The following is a 19,315-nucleotide window of genomic DNA, read 5'->3' as shown; positions in this document are numbered from 1 at the left end:
AAGCATAATTTTCATTACAGATAAAATACATTTATATAACATTTTTGACGAAAATTAATTTGTAAAAGGTCTTTAGAATATCAAGTCTGTGCAAAAACAAAATTATCATTCAGTATAATGACTTTTAACAATAAATATGAAACTTAAAAGTGACGAATAAGAACCACTACACCAGTAGGTTATCTACCGATAGATAACCGTGCACTACACTATAAATTCAATATATTAAACAATATGCTATTTTATATAGTAAAATAATCTGTCAATTAATTCATAAGGGTAGTATTTGATTTAATAAACTATGTATTTTAATAGAAAGTATATAGCTATGGTATACATGTTAGCCTAATATATAAACCTATATCGGCTATAATCTAAGATGATATGTATACAAATTACAAATACAATAAAAATCTATATTTTACAAAATGCAAATATTTTATTTGAACATTTGCAAATTATTTTGTACAACCAATTTAATATTTTATTTTAAACAAAAATTATAACATTCTTTATTGTGCACCTATTACAGTTTATATAACAAATTTACAAATCCATAATAATTTATAATATATTTACTATAATCATACCATTCATATCAGTTAAACAAAAAAATTTTTGTCTGAAAATTTATAAATATAAATATTTGATTAATGAATGAAAATTAAATATTTTTAATTAATTAGTTCTGGGTACTTAATGTTTTAAAAAGTATTTTTTTATATTGCATACTATTAATTTAAAAAACACAATAATTATAATGAGTATTATTTTCGAGAAAATCCTTCATATTTTTAATTCGGAATGGGGTGGAGAATGCCATTTTTACTGATTACTATTTTTGTTAGAAATATAAATGTATATAATCTGCCTTCATTTTGTTTTGGAACAGATAGTAACAAAAACCTTGAAAGACCCAAATGAGGTATACTTAACAAATACACAATTTTTATTTTTTATCATTTATAACTTAAATCTTAATTAAAAATTCGAAATATTATTTAAGAAAATATTTTGTTAAAATGCATACTATAAACTTACAGCACATAGTAATTGTAATGCTTATTATATTATCAATGATGTATTCACATATCAGTTATGTTTATTTATAACAATATAATAACAATATAGCTTCTAGTGCTTCTACTATCCGAAACAAGTGTTTATTGCTATAATAAATAGCTATTTTAGATTTTATTTGTGAACTATCTAGAATTCGCTTAGTAAATATTCTATATTAAATTATTAATATTATAGATATTATTTTATTTTACAGTTAAATGGTGTAATAAACTACCTTAAACTAAACAAAGTAGATCAATTTTCATTTAGATAGTAATAATTGTTAAATATAAAGTGAAAAACGATTTTCAGGCTTACATTCATTCATTGAAATTATAACACGATTTAATATTTTATTATTTTATAATAAAGAAAATTTTTATTTTTAATCCTGATTGGGATTAAAAATGTATTGGGACTTCTATGTTTTTGTACTATATGTATAAGCTCAAAACAGCCTTCATTTATGGAACAGATAAGCAGTACAAAAAGTTGAAAATCTCAGTAATTTATTACGAGGTTTGGTTCCTTGTGAGTTATAATTAAAGTAATTATCAAAAATATTGATAAAAAAAAAAATATACACCATATCTCTGCAATGGTAAGCAATGATCACCTCCAAACATATTTTATATAATCTACTGTGTTATACCTATTTCACAATTTATCCGTTCAATTGAATGCCAATTATTTCTACATACATACTTCCTTAAACTAGACAAATTAGATTGATTTATAAATCAATTTTCATGTAGGCAGTAATAATAATAAGATATAAAGTGAAATACGATTTTCATGCTTACGCCCTTGCTCTGAAATTATAAAACAAGTTATTATGTTAGGATATGTAGAAATATTTTAAATTCAACCATCAAATATCAATGATCACATTAAAGTGTAATTTGAATAATCTACTGAAGTATTTATCATAATTTAACTAATTAACTTTATGCTAATCGTTTTATTATACAGTTCTATTGTGATATAACAAAATTCCTAAAAAGTATACAAAGAAAGTAGATCGATTGTCAAATAAATTTATTTTTATTATATAAGAATTAATAATTGGAAAATATAAATTAAAATACGATTTTTGGTCTTACTTTTTTCCCCTGAAATTATAAACAATGTATAATTTTTTTATTATTAGTTCATTATTTAGAATATCTTCCACATCTTTAATAACAATAATATTTTAGTATACAAATTTATACCAAATACCTCTACAGGGTGATTCTTTTATCATGAACCACTCATTTTTTCAAAAAGTATTCATGTTTTTGGAAACATTTTTTTACATAGTTTCAAATTGTTAAAAAAACAACGTTTTTATTAAAAAATTATATTTTAAAATATTTTTTATCCTTATATTTTTTTTTAAGTTTTTACTTTTTTGAATGACAACATAGTTTTATTTTCATTTTCCAAACCAGAATAATTTTCAAAGTATTTGATACATAAAAATCGAATTTAGGACGAATAGTTTATGAGTTATACGTATTGAAAGTTTAGACAAGCGGAGTAGTGGACAAACATTTTGCGGGGTTACGTCGTATCACTCTACTCCGCACATTAAAACTTAAAATACTTATAACTCATAAACTCATAAAACATGAATACTTTTTGAAATAATGAGTGGTTCATGATGAAAGAACCATTCTGTATATATAAATTAATCTACCTTAATTTTGTTTTTGGAACAGATAAGCATCATAAATTGTTAAAAATCTTGACATATACCTAATATGGATTTGTTCTTGAGTTATACGTATAGTAATTTATTGTCAATAATACATAAACACAATTTAGAGTTCAAATTTTAAAAAATGTTTACAAGATCTCAAAAAATTGCAAGTTTATATTGAGATTATAAATTCATTAAATTTTCGATATTTATAACTGATGATTGAAAATAGTTCCCAAAAATGTTCAAATTCAATTATTCTAACATTAATATAAAATTATCAAATTTAAATTCATATTTATTTAATACGCATTAAATGTTAAAATTATATGAAATTGGATATTTAAATGAAATAAAATCGAATTTTCCTCTAATTATTTTACTTAATTTAATGTAATTTTAAGAGTTTTAAATTTTATTCAAAATGCAGTATTGTTATTTCCTATAAACAAAATAATTTTTCACCTACTTATATTATAAGGCGGTGGTAAACTCTCCGGGGTCAACATTATGTTTACCTATAGCAAATAGTAAATGTGTAAACTCTCACGACAATGTTGCCTATAGCATCATCATCAACTTCAAAAACAACAAAGGCTTGTGAATCATTCAACATAAGTTTTTTAAAATCTGTGTGTTCCTGTTCTCAAAAAAATTAAATTTAAACATTTTTATTTTATTACATATTTTGTATTTATTTTGAATATTTGCATATTATTTGATTTATTTTATGCATTTTTATTTTTTTCATGTATTTTGACTATATATTAATATTATTGGTCATAGCAGCTAAATGCATAATTTATATTATTATTATTATTATTATTATTATTATATGATTGACTATTTTTAAATAAAACTTAAATTTATATTAGATTTATTTTATGATTTTTAATAAATTAAATTAATAGTACTAAAGACCCGGGTGTGTTTACAATCGCCCCTTAAATAAATTAATATTAAACTATTTTCGTACAACTCAGTTGTAAGCATTTTTCATACAAGTAATTCTCAGGTATGACGATAAACATATAGATATAACCAATATGATGTCTGTGCATTTTAGATTTATAAATTTTAAATTTTGAATACTCATAATTGATTATAATATTATACTATCACTCACAGAGGTTTTGACAAAATTGTGCAGGAGTCATTGGAATATCTGTAAACAAATATAAAAAAATCTTTGTAATTTATTGAGTTAACTTTTTTATTTATTACATATTTAAAACAAGAACATATTATTAGTTTTATATATCTACATAAAACAATTATATGGGTGAATACTTTATTTATTTATTAAAAATATTCATTGAAATTCTTACCAATTCTTAAATCATACTTGACCGACCATCAATTTTAAATCACGAAAAATTTGTAGCGTAGTGGAAAGACATATCAGCTGGAGTATCACAAGCAAGTGTTTTAGGACCTATCCAGTATCCTGTACCTATACTCTATACGGCTGATATACCAAACAATGATAACACAACGATAGCTATATTTTCCAATAGTTACGTACGAGTCAGCATTCTACAACTGGCGATTGACAGAAATCAAAGGACAACTTGCTAGAATGGATGAGACATTAGACAATTAAGATTAATAGCGATAAATTGGTACATTAACTGTACGTTACGCAAGACCGAAAACATTCAAATTGTATTGAATTAATCATCGATCCCACAAAGAGATTCAGAAAAATAACATCAATGCACCTTGAATCTCGTCTAAGCGGAAAATACTGCGTCCTGTTTGACAGAAAATAAAAGTGTAAGTTAAAGAAAATATGTGAAAACTTTACTGGTTAATCGAAGTGAGTCGGGCACAACCCCGAGTTAACCATCGAAAATAAACGACAATAGCATCCAAAATCCAAAGATTAGCTCATACAAACTAGACGACACTATATTAATATATAAATCCATTGGCCATCTAATTACCAAACAATTCTAAGGACGTATCAATAAGCGTCAAAAATCATACAACTTAGTTTAAGAATTTATATTAAAGACTGGAGCCACTTTATTTAAATGTCATCATTGCAGTGGCGTAGCCAGGTAGCCAGGATTTTTTAGGGGGGGGGGGTGTTAGTAATAAAGTAAAATAAATCTACAACCGTGTTAAAATAATAAAATAATTGAATGATAATAGTTATTATCACCAATAAATACGGCATAACAGAATACATTTCACCACGAATAAATGATTGTATCCCTATATATTATAAACATATTTTTGATAAAAATACGGCCGAAGGGGGAGGGGGTCAACACCCAAACCCCCCCCCCTGGCTACGCCTATGCATCAACGTATATCTTGTGTATTGTTTATATCTATTAGGTATGTAAAAAATATATATTTGTTAAAATTACTTATTTATTATAAATACATTTGGTCGTTTAAATTATAATGCCCCGGGGCATTTAAAAAAAAATACTTACCAATAGCATCAATTTCTATTTCTTTGTTTTTTTCGAAGAATTTGAATACCTCTTCTAAAACATAATAATTGCTTTTTCAATTTCTTTTTGTTCGTAAATTATTTTATAATATTGATAATTACATTATAGCTTTGCAAATTTGGTTTACACGTGCAATGTATTATTACGAGGAACGACCCAAAAGTTTATATAAATGTAAAAACTTACCTCCAAATGTCATACGAGGCATCATATTTTTTAAATGAATTTTTAACTGTTCACGATTTTCTGTAATGAGTATTAAATTTTTATCACCATCATTCGTACGCGCCGTGAAGTGGCATATAGTTCACCAAATAAATCAAAATGATCACTCTAAAGTCTAAATTACCTACCAAAGTCCTTTGCATAAAAGTAATTTATAAATCCTGCATAATCTATACAAATAATAAACATATACCACGTATTAATGTTTTTCTAAGTTGAATGCTGCTTAGTCTGAGGTAAGTTAGTATAAGCTATTATAAAATATTTTTTTTTATTTAATCAGGAATCAGAATTATATAAAAAAAAAAAAATATTCAAAAACATTAATTACTATAACCAAAATTTGTTGTTATCTTAAACTTATACATACTTACTTGAAAACCCAGCATTATTTAATTCACCTATTTTTAATACACACCAACTTTATAAATATATAACATACAATGTAAGGAATAATGTATAAAAGATGTTATTAAACAAAACGTAATCAAAAAATAACTAAAGTTGATTTCAACTTTTGTTACCTAACGACTAGCATAAAGATAAAATAAATAAAAATAGATTTTATTACATGTTAAATCTTCAATTAATTTCATATAAGTACAATATGCACGTAAAATACAATTGATTTATTATAGCCGTGTTGTAATTATAAATTGTAGTAGTAGTAGTACTGTATATTATTTAATAATTTGACATCTCTTACACCAGCATTTTATTTCTAAAAAAGCAAAATAATTGTAATGAGTTTAAACTTTTACATTGAAAAGAGATTAATGTCGTCGAATGGATATTTTAATGTACATTTTATTATAATATAATATATTTATATATAAATTATTTATTTTGTTATAACTTATTATTAATAACTAAATAAAAGTTATATCACTATAAATACAATAATAGTAATTTTACCATCGTTGCGTTAAATTTATCGTATGGCAACATTTGAAGAATGCTACGACTTGAAAATTTAAATAGGTGTTACGGTGAACAATGTTATGTAAGCGTGGTAAATGACGTAATTCACCTAAAAATTGGAAAATGTATACATTGCCCGGTTATCGACATCAATTATTACCAGTTTAGCTGGAGATTGACATTAATTGAATTTATATCGGTGTAAACGACATTCAATAACGCGTCCAGTGATAAATGTATACGCAACTTTGTTCGTAAAATATATCATGCCTGAAAGTAGATAGATGAGCGAAAATCCACTTGTATATTTAAAAAAAAAATTATGAAATGGTTTATTAGTTTATTGTTTACAATCTTCACTTATATTCTAGCGAGTTTAAAGATAGGGAAATAACCCTACACGAAGATGCAGGACAAGGAATAGCTGGCCATCGAGGTTTTAATCGATGCAACTACAAAACTGGTTGTAGCACTAAAAAATGTGCTTACAATGTTTGAAATAATGAAAAGTCGTAATAATCTTAATATTGCACCGATAAATTATTTACATTGTGCATCTATTTTATTATTTTTAATCAACCTAACTTTTTATTAAACTAAGTAGTAAGACAATCAGTTAAGTATAATAAAACAATTAACGTTTTATTTGAAATTTATCATAATTTACCTCTAATCGCGGTAAATGACGTCAATAGCCGGTGAAAGATGTAAATTTAAATTTTAAGTTTAAACGTATTTTTTTACAGCATTTACTGCATGATAGAAACATTTTGATACATTACGTCATTTACCAATTTTTTTCATTCACCGTAACATATACCAATTGTCAGAATATTATTACTAATTATTTATATGATTTAGTTCTTGTATTATTTAAGGTTATATTATGGTATGTAAAGAAATTAAAAATGTATTAAATTAAACCTACGAGTATGTATTCTTTCAAAGATAATATAATAATAAAATGTGTGAAATATATATTTTTTTAAATTCTTAAATGTCGTTAGTTTTTAATAAGTATGTAAATATTCTTAATGTCCATACTTGGATTAAGTAATAAATATTTTGTTTCAATGTCATTGTATTTTACAAAAATACCAATTAAGATTTTAAAATATCTAAAATAAATTGATTTATTAATATACAATATTTATATTTAAACAACTTCTAACTACACCAAAGTGTCTTCGTTAAATTTTTAATAAAATCAAAACAGTCTATTGAGGAAAATCACTTTAAATTTTAAGATTCCTCTTAAAATATTGAATATCAATTTCATATCATATTAGTTTTACGATTCTTACATCTTACATAATATATTTCCATTATTTAAATTTAATTAAAATTAATATTGTTAGTTATTACCGTGACTGATACCAATACAGCTTCTAATAAATATCACAATTAATGTTATTAAAACTTTATGAGAAATCATAGTTATTGTACTAATTAATTACAAAAAATATTCTGACACAATGAAAAAGAAAATTACAAAAACAACCATATATGTTGCATGACAGAACATAATAATTTTAGGAATAAATAAAATGAAAAACTTCGGTGCTTATTAACAGCTAAGTACACATATTTTCAACTATATATATCTGCTATAACAATAAAATAAATTGGTGTCTGTTTTCAGACTCATTTGAACAAATAAGATACAAATAATGATTCGATATATTATAGACATATAATAACAATCACATACATTTATAATCCCACTTAAAATGAATTCAAAATTGGGTATTCGGAAAAAAAGCCCCGTACCAACAAATACATTATTCGTTATTTTATTATGATTTACATAATTAAATATAATCATTACATAATATATCTATGTAACATTTCTTTAACATATCTAAAAATATATAGCTGCAATCTCCGTTTAACATTGTCGATAATTGTCATTTGTCATTTGTACCTACATAATTTAAAAAATAATTGTCATTTGTATATAATTTAAAAAAATTTAAATAATTTAACTTTTATCCTCAACATTTTTTTGAATTATGCAGGTAAAATTCAACAATTGTACAAATGACAAATGATGATTATAAAATACACCAGCTATAATAGCCCAATAACCGTAAATTTATTATTTTGTTCAGTGGCCAAATATGGTAGAAGGGAAATTTTTTTCTTTCAATTTATTTAGCACGGGTCATTTAGTTTATTATGTTATTTTCTATAACTTTTTTTTAATATAATTTATCACATATTTTGTTTTGCAATAGTACAGCATTTTATTTTTATATCTATTATGTTAGTCCCGTTTATGTGAGCTATATTTTTTTTTTGTTATATTATATTTACACATTTTTATCTGCAATAAACACATTTGTACATCATTTATTCAGTTGTATCTATTACTTACCTATATTTTACATACTTACAATGTGTGCCTATCGCTGCCCTGCTACTGTGAAAAGCAATAACTACAAAAATATCAAAAATGAGGTTTTGATGTCATATTGTTAATGAGATTATTCTGAGTATGTTTAAATCACGGAGCAACTAACAAATGATTGTGGTTCGCTTAATGATGCGCATTGGAAATCAATAAGACTTAGAACGCCATCTACCGAATGATTATTTTTGCATAATCTTATTTATTTTTAAAAATAGTTTATATACAGTAGTTTATTTATACACAGACCATATATATATATACACAGTGTGTTATACAGGGAACACTGAATTCCTAGGCCGGATTAAATTGGAATGAATCAAATTCTTTTTTACAAACTAGTGATACATAAATACACATTTTATGATAAATTTCAAATTTTTAACCCTCTCGGTACGCGCATGCGCAATATAAATTACATTCGTTTTAATGGCAACCGGTGTTTTTGATGCCGAATTGAGATAGACTGAATTTTTTTATGTCATTTCGATCTATTAACCATGTCTCTAAAACCAAAATTGACCAAATAAGAGCCAGTTACATTTTAATAAATAATACATATTTACAATTCACTAAAATACATTAAAATGCATATAAAATGCAATTAAAATTCACGAACAATGGAGTTTATTAATAAGCAAAACAATTGTTTCTGATCAGATGTTAATCCCCATTGGGCAGCCGGGCAGTGGATAGTCATCACCGAACTGTGTGGAGTACAATTGTTTGGTGTGGACTTTTTGGTGGAAAATTGTTAGGTCCATATTTCTATGCAGAAAACTTAATTGCACAGCGATACTTAGCATTTTTAACAAATGTTTTACTATTGATGTTAGAAAATTTACCATTAGCTACGCGTCAAACCCTCTATTTTCAGCACGACGGAGCTCCTGCCCACGATGCTCATTGCTCATATTATTCGAGATCATTTGAATCGGGTGGGTATATGAGCGAAAATGGTTTGGTATATAAGACCGTGGGTTAAATACACAAAAATTGACATCTAGTGGCTTAAAATGCAACTAAAAAATGTCGTAACTACAACACGTTTATAAAATTGTCTATCCCCTATTTCAGGGACGACCAAACTTTTTTTGGCCGCGATCTACTAAAAATATACTTCACCTTTGAGGATCGACTTCCATTTATCGATAATGTTGTTAACTGCCACCGTGATTAATTTTCGTGTGCATAGCCTTAAAATAAATTCTAACACGATCGACTTTGAAATCGTTTGCGATCGACCGTTTGGCCACCCCTACCCTATTTCAACCCCTTACAGCCCTTTTATAGTATTAAAAAATATCCTATGTCCTTTCTCAGTGTCTAAACTATCTATGTACCAAATTTCATTTAAATCGGTTCAGTAGTTTCAGAACGTATTCTGTATTCAATACAAACAATCAAACCTTTCCTTTATTTATAATATTATTATGCATAGATATTATATAGATTAGATACCGACGGTTATTAAGGCGATGTCAACGTAATATAAGTTGTCACCCTCTAATCCACGCGCAACATAGCAAATTTTACGTTCACAATAATGACTATAACCAAATGCCGTAACTAAGACTACTGTCTACTTGAGCCCTGTGTGCAAACCAAAATTTAGAGTCCTGTATGGCCGTATTACGTATTATACATTTTTTTGATGCCCTGCTAGGCTGCAATAGAGGTTGAGGTCTATCCGGTTTTTACGGCACTGCTATAAGCCTATAATCATATTAATTTCTCAAATCAGAGTAAAATGACCCCTTATAAAATTTAAAGTTAAGAACATTATCTGGGGCATCTCATAAGCGTTTTATTATATTTCAATTTTAAAGCGAGTTATGAGTTTCTTAAGATGTATAAACAATTTACAGAGGTCATTTCACTCCAATTTAAAAAATTAATATTGTTATAATCATTATTGTGAACGTAAAATTTTCTATGTTGCACATGGGTCAGAGAGAAAAAACAAATTGTGCGCCGACATCTTCTTAAGGAGTTCAATGTAGGCAATTTCGATGTGGGTGTATGCGGGTTGTATAAATGTAAATGTGGGCGTAAGTACAAGGTGGTAAGTAATAATTTTTAATTTATATAATCAATTAATATATTTAAAATTTTTTTAAATTTTTCTTTTTTTCCGGAATTCACATAAGATGAATACATGATAATATTTTAAAAATATTTTAACTCAATTTAATGTAAATTTATAAATTTTCGATTTTTTTTTTTAATGTTCAGGTCAAAAAACTTGAAATTTAATTTAAGTTTTCAAGGTGTTAATGAATCTATTTAAAAATATTAAAGATAAATAGATGTATGCAAAAAAATTTTCGTAAACATTTGAAGTTAAAATGTGGACAAAATTAAATGTTTTAGCTAAGAATGACAATAATAGATATTTTATTATAATTCAAAAATATTATTAGTGGGTTTTTAATCGAGCATTTTAAAATTGCACTATTTCCTATACGCAAAACTCGCCTAGAAAATGAACTATTGTGTACTGATGAGCGTACATTGGTTACGCACTTGCAAGATGGAAACAACAAAATATATTGAAATATGGGTCGTATTGCATTTGTATCCTCTTAATATATTAAGGATATTATTATATAATATATAATAGATAACAATATAACACATACACATCTACGCAACTATGCATTAATAGAGATTAGAGAATGAATTTTGTTTATTTTGAATTGTTTCTGCGTGATCGCCAATTCGTCAAATATTAGTAATGTTTTAAGACGGATTTTTTAAGTAAACGAATTACACTGTCTAAAAGAAAAAAAGCTTTTTTGTCTAAAAAGACGTATGAAAATTTACAAATTACGTTCTAAATCGATAACAGCTACAGGCGCTACAGCAATATTTCTCTTTCGGTGGAGATTTAGGCTCTGTATGTGAACCAAAAGTGTCACTGGGCGATCGATTCGTCGAATAATATAAATATAATGAAAATGTTTGTACTGAATTACATCACATTAGATGTTTATATATTACTATTTACTATACTAGCTCAGTTGGCAGGGATTCCTAACAAGTGTTTTGGATTACCTATCGTAATTTTAAGTTGAATTTTTATGAAGTAATACAGGACAGATATTTACTTTACCCCCCCCCCAGTTATAAAATATTTATAAATAACCGTGGGAAAGTACACAATATTATTTGGTAAAATGGGCGCTAATGCCGCTAATACATATTTGTATTAAAGATTGATAACACGGCTTGGTTTGAGTATTGAGTGGTTTGACTAACGGGGGCAACAGAGCAGTGTCGAGTATTTTCTACTTATATATTTTTGTTTTTGTTATCGTATAAAGTATAATAATACGATCTTCACTAGGTACTTGGCGGTTTTATTTATGTGTGGCGTATGCGGTACGCTGAGGTTTCGTGTTATTAATGTTTTATTACATTTCTAGTTTCTAGTGTTTCTACCATAATACTCAGGAATCAGTTCTATTCCAATGGTACCTTTATCGACTACTGATACCGTCTAATAAAACCGTTACAATGCAACAATAATAGGTTTTTATTATATAATAATTATTAATTATACCTATTTTATTATACATAGGTAGTTTCAAGTAATTCAACCAAAATGTATACTTGTAATAAATTGATAATTTTATAACAGTACAGTATTTGTAGCCTTGTGGAAGTTATTTTCCTCCATCTTTTTACTAACTTAAACCTACAATACACAATACACATAAAAACTAGCCACACATTCTTTAAATATTTTTTCACAAAAAAAAGAGAGATGGATGAAACTATAAAGGAAAATTCCCCATGTAAACCAAATGATCAAAAAGAAGTCAAGACAATCAAAAGGAGTGAACAAACTATATATAACAATAGCTCTCATACGATTGGAGTATTTGAAGTCCTACAATATTTACGCAAGTATGTGTGAAGGAATTTAATTTTTAACTGCAAGTAAAATAACTTAAAGCAAAAAACTTTCGTTTTTAGAGACAAAATCCTATGTGATATTAAAATAGAAACAGACGATGGTACAATTATACTTGGACATAAAGTCGTTTTTATATCAGTTAGTACATATTTTCGTGAAATTTTTTCCAGTCATAATGAAAGCAATCATATTAATATGAGAGAATTAGATTCAACCATTCTACAACTCTTGATAAATTATTTTAATACTGGTGAAATCATAATCACTAAAGGAAATGTAAAGGTATAAAATAAATAAATATTTCATTTTTATGTACCTAGGCCCAAAATTATTCAAATGGTTTATGTTAAATTTTTCTAGGTATTATTAGCAGCTGCAATTCTATTACAGTTAGACTATGTAAAAATATATGCGATGAGATCTTACAAACACAACTAGATGCTTCAAACTGTATTGGTATCAAAGCATTTGCTGACTTTTATAACTGTGTGGATTTATTGTCAAGTTCTCAAACATATATTAAAATCATTTTTTATAAGTATATTATATTATTAAATTTCTGGGTTCCATCAGTAAATTGTATAAATTAAATTAATTATTTTCAGAGAAATGGTTAAATGAGACGAGTTTTTATCTCTATCATCTGTAGAAGTAATTAAACTAATTTCCTGCAATGACCTTTTTGTTCCATTAGAAGAAAAAGTAATCAAACAAAATTAATAATTAAAATATTTAATATTATGATAAGAAGATCAATTTACACTTAAGTATAAAATATAATTTTGTAGCTTGATGTTTTGAAAGGATTATATTTTAATCACATATCCTATAATCAAAAATAATGAATAGGGTGTTGTCCAGGTTGTGAAAAGAGTACATATTTAGCCAAATATATCTTAAATTATGTTTAAAAATAAAGTTAATAACATTTGATTAAGTTTAATACATACTCTGTACAGTGACAACACCCTCTGTATAGTGATAAAGGACAATATTTAGACATCATGACAGTTATTGTATTTGGATTTAATATGTACTACAGGATGTATCCTGAACAAAAAATATTATTACTAATAACCAATAAGAAGTCATTTTCCCCACAACAAACCTTGTTCGATAAGCACACGGTCTGTTAGTAACAACTTGTTACCGATGAAATATCTTAATTTTTTTTTTTAATTAAGATTTAAGACTTTTATTTTATGTTGTCCTATTTTTACGCTTAAACAAATATAATAAATAATTTTTGGCTGAACACTTAATATCTTTAGCTATTTTTAGCCATATAAGAGACCATGTGATATACATTTAATAATGAGATCCTTTGAAAATGTTTTTCAATTTTTATTCAAACAATAACATTTTTTTTTTTTTTTTAGTGATATAATAAATGTATGATTTGACACTTTGGCAATAATATTTAAAATGCTTATATTGTATGAGTACATTTGTACATTTTTATAATTCAATATATTATATTATATTATAAAATAATAAATAATTATATTACAGGGTCCGGCAAAAAAACCTCCCTTTTTTAGAAATAGCGCTATGTGAGTTGTGGCGGTAGTACAGCGGTGGAGAGGGTATCAATGGATAGTGGTATACATTTTTAGTAGATGTGATGGCAAGGAACAAAAAAATGAAATAAAAACCAACAAAAAATAACGAAAATAAAACGTGATTTTAAAAAAAATTTCTAAATTTAAATTTTTTAACGTGATTGTATTCTTTGGGATATTTAAAAGCACAGTGTACGATCATCGCCCCGTATCCCTACAAGCACTTTTAAGAAGCCAATCACCAAATATTGGCCTCCATTACACCAGCAATGACACAAAGAATTATGGAAAACTATCGGGAAAGGCTTTGTGAATGTGTTAACAATGGAGGACATCACTTAACTGATATAATGTTTAAAATAAATAATTAAAAATGGCATAATATTTATTAGTAAAAAATAAAAGAATTTTTTTCTATTTCTTTGTTTGTTTATTTGCAACTGCCTTTTGAAATATGGGAGGATTTTTGCTGGACTCTTTATATTTATTTGTTGTAGGTATTTGAATGTATAATTCATTGGATAAAACATGAATAGGATAGTAGAAAAGATTTTTTTGTCTGAACTAATGGAACATGTACGTTTGCCATTAATACCAAAACAGTATAAACTAGAAAAAGTAGTTGATGAACCTCTTCTTAAAATTAATCCTAAATGTATGTTGTTTTTCATAAATGTGCCTTTATTATAAATGTATAAATGTTATTGCTTTAATAAATTTAGGTAAAGATTATATAATTGAAGCATTACAATTTCATCTACTTAAGTCTCTACAGCCTTTCGCAGTCTCGCAGACAATTCGGAGTACACCTAGACAGTCTATTGGTTTTCAAAAAGTATAATACTGTTGTAATTAATATATTAATTTATCTCTAATTAGTTATTTTATTAATTTATTTCTACCAGGTTATTCTACTATTATGTTGGTCTGGAAAAAAGTCTACTGTGATATACTAGTATGACAACATTTGGTAGCCTGTTCCAACAATGAGTAAATGCTCTGAGAACGGTTGTCTAGGTGTAATCAAAGATTTACTGTGGGCGGTGTTCATACTACATCAGATTGTCAATTAGTTGAAATGCTTGATACATCTTCGCAATCACCTTGTTGGATGCCCATGATGAATATGTTAGTCAGTCGAAATGATTTAGGAGTTGGTTCATTGGATAATTGTATATATGCTGTAAGTCGCACTAAATATAATACACATCTTATGTTATAATCATATTTTTTGATACATTTTAGATTCGTGGAAATGATAGTATTGGTTCTTTAGGACGTCTCACCCGCATGTGTTGTCTCCGTCTTACACACGTACGGTATAGTAAATTTTTGTTCACCAATTTCAATAGTGTGCTTTTAGTTTTAATATTAGAGTGAATTGACCTACTATCAAACTTTTAGGCAAGAACATTATCTGTGTTCTCTCGTTGGCTTTTTACGATATTTTAATTTTTAAGTGAATTATGATCATTTTCAAATATTTAATAGTTTAATACTCATAACTCACCTAAAAATTAAAATATCGTAAAAAGTCAACGAGACAACACAGATAATGTCCTTACCTAAAAGTTTGATAATAGGTCAATTCACTCTAATATTAAAACTAAAAGCACACTATTGAAACTGGTGAACAAAAATTTACTATGCCGTACGTGTGTAAGACGGAGACAACACATGCGGGTGAGACGTCCTCTTAAGAGACATTATTTTTACTCTAGTTTTTTTTTTTTTTTTGTAATATTACCTACTACAAATATAATTCAAAACTTGTTTTTAAGTTTTCCTTATTCCTTAACAAATATATATTTATTTACAAAGATGAATTACTAAGCAGTATAATCTACAGGCCGCAGCTATTACACAATAATAATAATTTAAAAGTTACACATATCGTGGCGTAGGCGTAGGCCTTTATAGTGGTATGATGATGTATTGATGATGTATACAATTGTATTGATGTGCCACGTTGCTCACAACAGTCAACAATCATACTCAAATCATAGACCACAGTGAATAGTGATTAGAAAAATATTATGTTATCATCTTCCGCTTTTTGATTCGTCTTGTTCACAAACCCATAGAGTAATAATACAAACCACAGGAAAAAAGGAGTACGTCGTCCAGCTTATTATCATTATTTGTTATCATATTTTCGGTTATCTGTCTATAATAGTTTCGCAGCGGCTTCCGTTGAACTACAGAACAAAACTGGGTTTTAGATTAATACAATTAATGAGCTCAGCATCGCTCTGCAGTTCGTTGTGTTCAATAGGTTATGATTACTGTTTTATAGCACATCGAAAAACATGACGTGTAATGACAATTATCTAAATTGAACAGCGTTTAGTTGTATGATCGGTATTTTCAAGATTTATTTATATTTTTTCAGTTTTCAACAAAAAAACAGAGATCAATCATGGTAAGCTAACAAGATGTTTAAATTACAATTTATTTTATTATTACTTAAGAGTTTAGATATACTATTTATTAAACAATAATATTTTACCCCAAGCATGACTTAAAAAAAATTAATTCCATTTAATTTTGCTTGCAGAAAGTAATATTCAATTGTATGACGTTAGTCTTAATGTTTTTCATTTGTACAATTACTGTATATGGAGTGCCGAACACCAAGGAACCGGTTTTAGAAAAAGTAAGAGTGCACCGTGTTTAATTTTTATTTAGTTTCAATAAATTATTTAACACATAAACTCATAATGCATTATATTAATTCTGTATGTGTAGTTACAAGCGCAACAGCAACATTTCAGAGGTGAAGAGCACAATACAGATTATGACCATGAAGCTTTTCTTGGACAAGAAGCGGAAGAATTTGATAATTTGACACAAGAAGAAAGTCAAAGGAGACTTAGGTAATTTTGGCTTTTCAATTCTCAAATCAGTTTTTGTTTAGATATTACCATCTATTAATCAGTACCTCCTATTTTGGTTGTGGTTTGTAGCGTAATAGTCGATAAAATTGATAAAAATAATGATGGATATGTAACACAAGAGGAGCTTAAAGATTGGATTAAATTCACTCAAACTCGTTACATAATGAATGATGTGCACAGCCAATGGGATAACCATAAAAACTTGGAAAACGAAAAGTTATCATGGGCAATATATAGGAAAGATACGTATGGATTTATGTCTGGTAAGATCAACTTATTTTAATGTTATAGATTTTATGATTATCACCCATTAACTATTAGTTATTACAAGCAGCGCTTGAATTGGAAAAAATTAAAAGGGGAATAAAAAAGTGTAATTAAAAATTAAAATGTATGTATCTGAATATTAGTTTTTAATTAATATATTTCTAGAAGAGATACGCATAAATATTTTTTTTTAAAGAAAAAAAGCCCCTAAATTCAAGCACTAATTAAAAATGTATAACCCAATCAATTCATTTTGAACTTTGTCAAGGTTAGGTTAAGTGAATTAGTTGCAATATTTTTACTGAATAAATTTGTCTTTTTAGATGACGAAGCAAAAGAAGTGCATAAATCTGATGATTCCTATACATATGCCAAAATGATATTAAGAGATAAGAGAAGATGGGCAGCAGCTGACGTAGATGGTGATGGTCTATTGTCCAAAGAGGAATTTATATCTTTCTTACATCCTGAAGAAAGTGTTCACATGAAAGATATTGTTGTCTATGAAACTATGGATGATATGGATAAAGATAAAGACAATAAAATATCAATGGATGAATATATTGGTAATTTTATTTTTATATATTTACCCTAAAACTAAAGTTGATTCCCATGTGTGATATTGTCAAATATTTGTCATTTGTAAATACTTGCCAGTTGCTATACCATGAAAATAGTCTTCTGTTTGCACAATTAGTTTATCCCTAGTATATTTTTCAAGGATAGTTGGTAAATATATCACAAATCAAAAGTCATGGTCAATTAACTAATATACAGGTCTTGTGAGTTCATGTATTTTTATATCAATCTTAAAGTCTATTACATAGTAGATAACAAATAAAATTGCTTCAAGTTTACAGGATTCAATATATTGTAAAATTGTATTTTTTATGTAATTGCATACTAAAGCATAACCATGCATTTTTTTTTACACTTAAAAAGCTTTTTAAGTTTTTAAAGTTATTGTTAATACATTATTAAACATTTTAATATAAGTAAGTACCATTGATTTTATAATAATCTATTTTAAAATCAATATAGGTACTTACCAATTTTTTTAATGTTAATTGAAAATAACCAGGCGTAAATGCGGGTAAAGGCGTAAAGTGTATAATTGAATATTTTTAGAATTATAGTTGTATTTATATTCAAGTACTTAACAAATTTGCCAATTATCGAGACACTTAATATAAAAACAACTTGAATATTTGATTATTTGTGTATTTGCCTCTTGGAAATAATAAATACACTGGCTCCAGCAACTTGATTTAAAAATAAATTTTACTATTTATCTCTACTAGCTGATTTATTCCCTGGTGTGGAGCCAAATGAAGAACCAAATTTCATTAAAAGTGAAATAGAACAGTTTAAGACATACAGAGATAAAGATGGTGACGGGTTTTTGGACATTGGAGAGGTTTGGAAGAATTTATTTTATTTCAGCTCATCATTTTGATAATACATTATAATAATTTTTAATTTTAGGTCAAAGATTGGATATTACCTGACAATTTTGATCATGCTGAAGCAGAAAGCAGACACCTTGTTTATGAATCTGATTCAGATGCTGATGGCAAATTAACTAAAGAAGAAATATTAGCGAAATATGATTTGTTTGTCGGATCCCAGGCAACTGATTTTGGAGAGGCCATTATGAAACATGATGAGTTATAAAACAATTACAATAAAGAAAAAATAAGTTTTTAAATACTTTTAATAAAATAATATTTTTATATGAGTCAATGTATTTATAATATACATTATACTAGTGTAGTAACCTTAAAATATTATTTTTGTTTGTATACGACATTTATTTTAATATTTAATAATTATTAAGTATTAAAAATTAAGATCTGACTGAATCATTATGCCAAAACTGTTTTTTTTTCTTTTATAT

General features: G+C 26.6%; 1 protein-coding gene and 1 pseudogene across 1 annotated transcript; both read left to right on the top strand.

Moving 5' to 3' along the window:
- The window catches only part of LOC113552547, a 59,862-nt pseudogene extending 43,775 nt beyond the window's left edge, over nucleotides 1-16,087 (top strand).
- Nucleotides 16,088-16,401: 314 nt separating this feature from the next.
- On the top strand, nucleotides 16,402-19,103 carry LOC113552307 (calumenin-like). Its single transcript, XM_026955119.1, has 7 exons — nucleotides 16,402-16,676; nucleotides 16,812-16,910; nucleotides 17,003-17,130; nucleotides 17,221-17,414; nucleotides 17,742-17,984; nucleotides 18,720-18,835; nucleotides 18,904-19,103. Exons 1-7 carry the CDS (start codon nucleotides 16,674-16,676, stop codon nucleotides 19,090-19,092), a joined length of 972 nt encoding a protein of 323 aa, XP_026810920.1. The 5' UTR covers nucleotides 16,402-16,673; the 3' UTR covers nucleotides 19,093-19,103.
- The last annotated feature ends 212 nt before the right edge of the window (nucleotides 19,104-19,315 follow it).

The sequence above is a fragment of the Rhopalosiphum maidis genome, chromosome 2, assembly GCF_003676215.2.
Source record: "Rhopalosiphum maidis isolate BTI-1 chromosome 2, ASM367621v3, whole genome shotgun sequence".
In the NCBI taxonomy this organism is placed as follows: Eukaryota; Metazoa; Arthropoda; class Insecta; order Hemiptera; family Aphididae; genus Rhopalosiphum; species Rhopalosiphum maidis.
This window is presented reverse-complemented; position numbering and strand designations above follow the sequence as displayed.